The sequence below is a fragment of the Alosa sapidissima genome, chromosome 21, assembly GCF_018492685.1.
Source record: "Alosa sapidissima isolate fAloSap1 chromosome 21, fAloSap1.pri, whole genome shotgun sequence".
Lineage (NCBI taxonomy): Eukaryota > Metazoa > Chordata > Actinopteri > Clupeiformes > Clupeidae > Alosa > Alosa sapidissima.
The window spans coordinates 9,406,369-9,413,360 of record NC_055977.1 but is presented as its reverse complement, the minus strand read 5'-3'; the positions used below and the strand labels follow the sequence as shown (position 1 = coordinate 9,413,360).

Genomic DNA, 6,992 nt, shown 5'->3' with positions numbered 1-6,992 from the left:
TAGAAATAGCGATTACTTCTTACTGTATGTCTGTCCCGAAGGCTAGCGTTAAACGCTAATTAGCGGTTTGCAATAAAACTGGTCACATTCGACTAGCATGAAAACAAATCCCAGCGAACTGTCAAACTCGGTACACATGTGTTATTAACCCCTAGGTTCATTTTGCACTGGAATTGTCCTTTAACATATTCTATGTAAACTATGCATTATTATTAACACATCCAATTTATGGAGAATCTCATGTTTCTCACAAGTGTGTGTTACTGTTGTGTGTTGGGCAGGTAATGTACACTTCGGAATTCGATCGCCTGAAGCGGCAGCAATCAGTGCTCCAGAAACTACTGGAGAGGCAGGCGTACCTACTGGCCTTCAGTGAGAAAACCCTGGACCGCATGGACCAGATTGCGCTATTGTCCTGTGTAAATCAGGTACACACACACACACACACACACACACACACACACACACACACACACACACAATCTCCTCAGACTAAAGCTCCAGACCCCCTCAAAAGGTCCAGCGGCAGCTGTTTCCCAAGCGGCATGGTGGTGTTTCTATTTCAAACCTTCAACACAGTCACACACACACACACACTCCTCAGACTAAAAGCTCCAGTCCCCCTCAACAGGTCCAGCAGCAGCTGCAGACGGTGTTGACCCAGAATCCTCCTCCCTTCGCCCACATGCTGCAGATCTCCCTCCACGTCAACAAGCCTGAGGTTCAGGAAGCCCTCAGCCGTTTCGGTAGGACTTACCACCGAGCCCAGGACTACCGTGTGGACATAGGGTTGGGTTGATATGTGTTGGTTCACTTTGATGTCTTTGATGTGATAACAGATCTGAAAGGAAAAAAAAATGTTGCTTCTCAATGATTTTTCAGTCACTAGGTAGATAGACTCAGAGCCGTGTTTTTATGTTTACGTCACTTTTATTGTGTGTTTTGCAGGAAAGGTGTCATGGAGGCTTATTCCGTTTGCCTGTTCCAAAAAGAACAGGCCTCCTAAGAAAGCCAAAGAGACCCCTCCTGTTCCTGGTCAGTTGGTGTCCCTGGAGAGCCTGGAGCCGTTATGCCTACTGGGGCCTGCAGAGGGCGCTCCTGCTGTTCCTCTCATCACCACCAGAGGGTGCTCTGTGTCGTCGCCCACAAAGGTTATGGTAGAGAGCACGACCTCGTCCCCTGGATGCAGTGAGGGAAAAGCTGGACTGGATTCGGTGACTAGTATGGAGTGTGAGCCTTCGTCCACCGTGCCAGACCCTGTGGGCAAACCCAGCTCTCCACCCGAGAGCCCCCCTCTAGTGGACACGTCTGGTGTCACCACCAGAGCTAGCATGGAGAGACTAGCGTCATGGGACGAACGTAGCAGAGTAACTGGGATCAGTACAGTTGCCCCGCCCGGAAGTTCTCCTACCCCGTCAGCCATCATCAACCCTGGCGGGGGCTCTGCCAGTGAGGAGACATCTGTTGTGGTCGTGCAGGACAGACCAATCAAGGGCCGTGCTGAAGCTTTACCTCAGGACATAGCTGCTAGCAGCACTGCTAGCGAAACTTGCTGCTTCAGAAGGACAGAGTCTGAGGCTGTAGAGTCTCATGAGCGCGAGCAGAGGGAGTCTGAGGCTGTAGAGTCTCATGAGCGCGTGCAGAGGGAGTCTGAGGCTGTAGAGTCTCATGAGTCTCATGAGCACGTGGAGAGGGAGTCTGAGGCTGTAGAGTCTCATGAGTCTCATGAGCACGTGGAGAGGGAGTCTGAGGCTGTAGAGTCTCGTGAGCATGTGCAGAGGGAGTCTGAGGCTGTAGAGTCTCGTGAGCATGTGCAGAGGGAGTCTGAGGCTGTAGAGTCTCATGAGCATGTGCAGAGGGAGTCTGAGGCTGTAGAGTCTCGTGAGCGCGTGCAGAGGGAGTCTGAGGCTGTAGAGTCTCGTGAGTCTCGTGAGCGCGTGCAGAGGGAGTCTGAGGCTGTAGAGTCTCGTGAGCATGTGCAGAGGGAGTCTGAGGCTGTAGAGTCTCATGAGCATGTGCAGAGGGAGTCTGAGGCTGTGGAGACTCGTGAGCACGTGGAGAAGCAGGAGACTAGAGTCCCAGATGTTCTTGTAGCTCAACTCTGCTCCTCACACACAAAGACAGACACCAAACATCTAGAGGAGGAGGAGGAGGGGTCAAAATGCCCAATTATTATTATGAATGTAGAAGCAGCAGGGGCAGTTTTATCGGGGGAGGAGTCAGAGTACACAGAGGCGGTAGGGTCTGATGAGGTCACACCAGGAGTGGGGTCATGTCTACAGGGAGCGGAGTCAAAGGTCACACAGTCTGAATGTCCAGTTATGGGGTCATGTGAACAAGGGGATGAGTCTGAGCATGTCCGAGAGTTGGAGTCTCTGGGTGTCACTACTGAGCGTGTGCAGGAGTTGGAATCTCTCCATGTCACTACTGAGCATGTGCGGGAGGTGGAGTCTCTCCGTGTCACTACTGAGCATGTGCGGGAGGCAGAGTCTCTCCGTGTCACTACTGAGCATGTGCGGGAGTGCGAGTCTCTCGGTGTCACTACTGAGCATGTGCGGGAGTGCGAGTCTCTCGGTGTCACTACTGAACATTTGCGGGAGTTGGAGTCTCTTGGCGTCACTACTGAGCGTGTGCGGGAATTTGAGTCTCACGGTGTTACTACTGAGCATGTGCAGGAGGTGGTCTCTGACTGCGTCATCACTGAGCATGTGCAAGCGGCTCCACCAGATGTTCCTGTCTGTCCAGAGAGAGACCAATCATCTATGGCCCCTTCTGGTCCTTCGCCTCTACCTGCATTTCCACAAACTCTCTGCCAGGTGAGTGTGCGTGCATGCGTGTGTGTGTGTGTGTGTGTGTGTGTGTGTGTGCATGCTCACCTTCCTCATCTATGTGTGTATATGTGTGTCTCAGAATCTGTTCCCTCTCGCACACACATGGTCTGTATACATCTGTGTGTGTTTATGTGCCTTATCATCAAAGTCTCCTCTCATTCTCTTGTGTGTGTGTGTGTGTTCAACATTTCTCTCTCTTTCTCTCTCTCTCTGTTGTGTGTATGTGTGTGTGTGTGTGTATGCTTGCCTCTCTCACAGAAAGTCTCTCTCTGTCTCTTCTGTGTGTGTGTGTGTGTGTGTGTGTGTTTGTATGCGTGATTGCTCCTCACAACGGGTATAGCCTGTCCAGACCCTGCCATCAGTTGTGTGTTTGTGTGTCTTATTCAAAGAGCATGTGATAACTGAGTGCAATCATTCGTTTTAGAGTCGCTGTTGATTTGTTTCCACAGGAGCGGCCAACACTTCGGTCTTTCCTGAAAGCTTTGAATCTGACAAGGAGTCCAGGATTGGTCAGAAATCCAGCGGCTTCTGGTAAGAATGTTCAGCCAGAAATGACAGCCCAGTCACCTGTGGTTCTCCTGTTACTGACTCCAAAGTCTCAATCAAGCCTGTTTGTTTAGCTTCACAGGGTGCAGGTGCAGCTGGACACGAAACTGACACCATCAACAGCTACTGCTGCCCTCTAGAGGTGAATACCTGCTAATGCGAATTGCTAGTGTTGGTAAGCGAGTATTATTTTCTCACTAGTGAGCAGCAAGTCTCACCATGCTATTGCCTTGGTCTCCACAGGAGGAAGACTTTGATGAAGAGGATGATCGTATTGATGTAGAAATGCAGGATGAAGGTATTGTAATAATTAATTCAATAATTTGTTTGTTTTCACTCACTGGCCGACTCAGAAGCAGCTTTTTTTTTTTTTTTCAGAAGCAACTCTGACGTGGTTGCTGTTTGTGTGGTTTGCTGTTTGCCTGAAACTAGTGCATGTATCCTTTTAGGCAAGTCCCTCCACTCGGCGGCCATATTGTAACGCTTTATGGGCACTTACCAGGCATCTATTTCGGCTGAAATGCACAACACCAACCTTGCTCCAGTGGCGAGATCACACCACATGATTGGCACGATGTACTCACATGTCGACTTCTTGCTGCGGAAGGGACAGGATATTTGTAGACAACTGCCATATTGACGTTACAAACTAACACTGTGCATTTCTATGGAGGCATTTTTGAGTGTTGTGTCTCCTCATTAGAAAGTCTCTGCTTGTATCAGCTTGAAGTGACTGCAGTAATCACATTAACTTTAGATCAAGCAACAGCATAGACGTGACACTAGGTGTCGCTCTCAAAGCATTATTGCTTCTTTTTTTTTTGCTGATGTCTTCCCTAACTCTGTGCCTGTTATGACACCAAATGAGTTCAGAGAGAAAACCTAAATTTGCTGTTTGGACTGAGAAGAATTGAATTTTGGTTGTGTGTGACAGTGATTTTCACATTATTGTAAGCTTGATGTGATCTCAATCTCTCTCTGCTTCTCTCAGAAATCTACCATCTCTTACCAAAGAAGTGAGTATTAAAGCAAAGTTAAAGTTCTGTCTATTATTTGTAGTTTGATAGCTTTGATAGCTTATAGCTTAAGTCACACGTAAGACACCCATTTTTATGCTTTTCCTTAGGCATTGGCTACCTCAGGTGTCAGTCTACCACATGCCCCTCCCCTCCATCTCTATTGGTCAGCCCCTACCTCGGTTTCGCCTCCTCCAGGGGGAAGGTTCCATGGAGTTTCTGATCCAGGAGATACCTGAGGATAACAAGGTAACGTCTGTGGTGTCTAGCAACAGCTGGTCAGGAAAAATAACAACAACAACAACAGCATTATTACTTCCGAATAAAAATATTACTTCTAAACAAATACAAACATGTATACATACATACCGTCATACACACAAAAACACACACACACACAATATGGACAGAGCTAGTTGGACACCTGTCATTACACCCTCAGGAACTTCACTTGAATACCTATGTATATTGAGAAAGAAAGGCAGCTTTGGGTCCTTTTTGTGGGTGAACTTCAAAGGTCTATTGGTGCTGTAGGAACTTTGACCTCTGTGTTTGACCTCTGGCTGTAGTCTGCAGAGTGCAAGACCCATGCTGTCCAGCAGAGGCGCTGTGTGGTGTGTCACATGGAGGGCATGCTGTACCACTGTGCCACCTGTAACCGTGGATACCACAAAGGATGCCACATACCGCCCTTAATCACCAAAATCAGGTCAGAAACACATACATACACACACACACACACACACACACACACACACACACACACACACACACCCCATCTTCCACATACATAATGCACATGGGGGTTGGTGTTTGTGTGTCACCCTTTGCAGGGTACCTGCGGGGTCTTAAAAGTATTGAAAAAGTCTTATATTTAATATTGTCAAATTAAGGCCTTAAAAGTATTGAATTTCATTTACAAAGTCTTGAATTTCATTTACAAGGTCTTATTTTTTCCTTTGATAGAATTGATAGAATACCGTAACGTCAATTAATTTCCGTAGAGACCATGATATTGTAGATCCCAAGTGGAAATACGTCTCTTCAGAAAATAAACTGTCGCTTTTATTTTGAAACTTGTGTTCACAGTTCTCATTCCTCAGTCATTCACGGGATAGTTGAAACTTTGAGAATTAGTGTCTATCTCAAAGTGTCTGTCTCAAGCAAGTTTATTTGTTATCTGATTTGTTCCAACAAATATGCATATCTCATCATGCATACGCTAGTAGACTATGCTAAAAAGTGTCCATAAGACCTATGACATCTTCAAAAATGCCTGATAATTCAGGCTCAGAAATTGTCTTTGTTTTAAGGCCTGAACCATGTCCAAATAAAAACAAACTCATGTAGATAGATTGCACACTCCCAAATTATATTTTATGTGAAGAGTAGCATTTATATGTAATTTGTATGATATTGCGTACTCCTTAAGTGTGTGGGTGTGTGTGTGTGTGGGTGTTTTTTGAGAGAGTGGGTGTGTGATGTGTACTAGGATCTGCCAGAGGTATGAGTTAAGTAATCAGTGTGTTTATGAGTGTATGAATGAAGGGCTGTGTGTAAAATCTGTGTATGTGCATGTGAGTGTGTCTGTGTGTGTGAGTGTGAAAGGAAGGATGTGGTAATTAATGAATCTGTGTGTGTGTGCACCCACATGAGTGAGTGTGTGTGTGTGCCATGTAGGATCTAAGGTGTGAGTTAAATATCTTTGCCTGTGTGTGCACCCACATGAGTGAGTGTGTGTGTGAGAGTGTGTGTGTGCCATGTAGGATCTAAGGTGTGAGTTAAATATCTTTGCCTGTGTGTGTGTGTGTGTGCCATGTAGGATCTAAGGTGCGAGTTAAATATCTTTGCCTGTGTGTGTGTGTGTGTAGCGAAGGCTGGGTGTGTGGCCTGTGTCTGGATGTGTCGGCGGAGGTGAGACTGCAGGGCGGCTTTGAGGGAGGATCCTGCATGAACGCTCAGGACCAGAAGGTAGGGGCCTGCTCGTCGGGCCACACTGGATGCGCAACTGAAGGGTTCCGTTCACAGAGTGTAAATATTTCTTTAGATGACGGGTCTCTTATTTATTCTTTTTTTAAGTACATTTTTTGAGGCTTTTTTTGCCTCTATGGGAAGCGAGCAGGAGAGAGATGGGGTGGGATTCCAACGCGGGTCCCCTTGGGCACCTGGGCCTTACCATGGTTTGGGTGCTGCAACACACACAGCTCATTTGTTGTTAATGTGCACGCCACTATCACGTCTGGTTCAAGTTCAAGTAGTTCAAGTAGGAGCGTCTCCGTGGCACACATATAAAAGGCAGCGCTGTGCTATATAGCACTTTAAGAATTGCATCGCCGGTTCGAATCCGGCCTGATGTTACGGCCGTTTCCGCGGTCTCACGTTGTTTCTTGAATTTCCCCTGGGGATCAATAAAGTATCTATTTATCTATCTATCTATCTATCTATCTAGTTTATTGTCATGCACTCATAAATGGAATTATAAGTAATGAAATTATTTTGCTCAAGAGCCAGCTCAACTTTAAAGAATAAATTGAAAGTAGTAATTAAAAAGGTATAATTGTGTGTGTGTGTATGGGGGGATATGGTGTGTGTGTGTGGG

The 6,992-nt window shown here is 46.7% G+C and overlaps 1 protein-coding gene across 11 annotated transcripts in view; it reads left to right on the top strand.

Annotated features, from left to right (window-relative positions):
• The window catches only part of LOC121695536, a 52,494-nt gene that overhangs the window by 30,622 nt on the left and 14,880 nt on the right, over window positions 1–6,992 (top strand). For 4 of the 11 annotated variants that reach the window (XM_042076476.1, XM_042076483.1, XM_042076478.1 and 1 more), the window contains 10 exons: window positions 282–428; window positions 632–746; window positions 949–2,816; window positions 3,281–3,362; window positions 3,452–3,519; window positions 3,621–3,675; window positions 4,369–4,393; window positions 4,504–4,642; window positions 4,963–5,102; window positions 6,265–6,364. In XM_042076476.1, the coding sequence (XP_041932410.1) occupies window positions 282–428; window positions 632–746; window positions 949–2,816; window positions 3,281–3,362; window positions 3,452–3,519; window positions 3,621–3,675; window positions 4,369–4,393; window positions 4,504–4,642; window positions 4,963–5,102; window positions 6,265–6,364 (2,739 nt within the window). The remainder of the gene's footprint in view (window positions 1–281; window positions 429–631; window positions 747–948; window positions 2,817–3,280; window positions 3,363–3,451; window positions 3,520–3,620; window positions 3,676–4,368; window positions 4,394–4,503; window positions 4,643–4,962; window positions 5,103–6,264; window positions 6,365–6,992) is intronic. The other 7 variants (XM_042076485.1, XM_042076481.1, XM_042076484.1 and 4 more) reach the window with 7 other exon arrangements.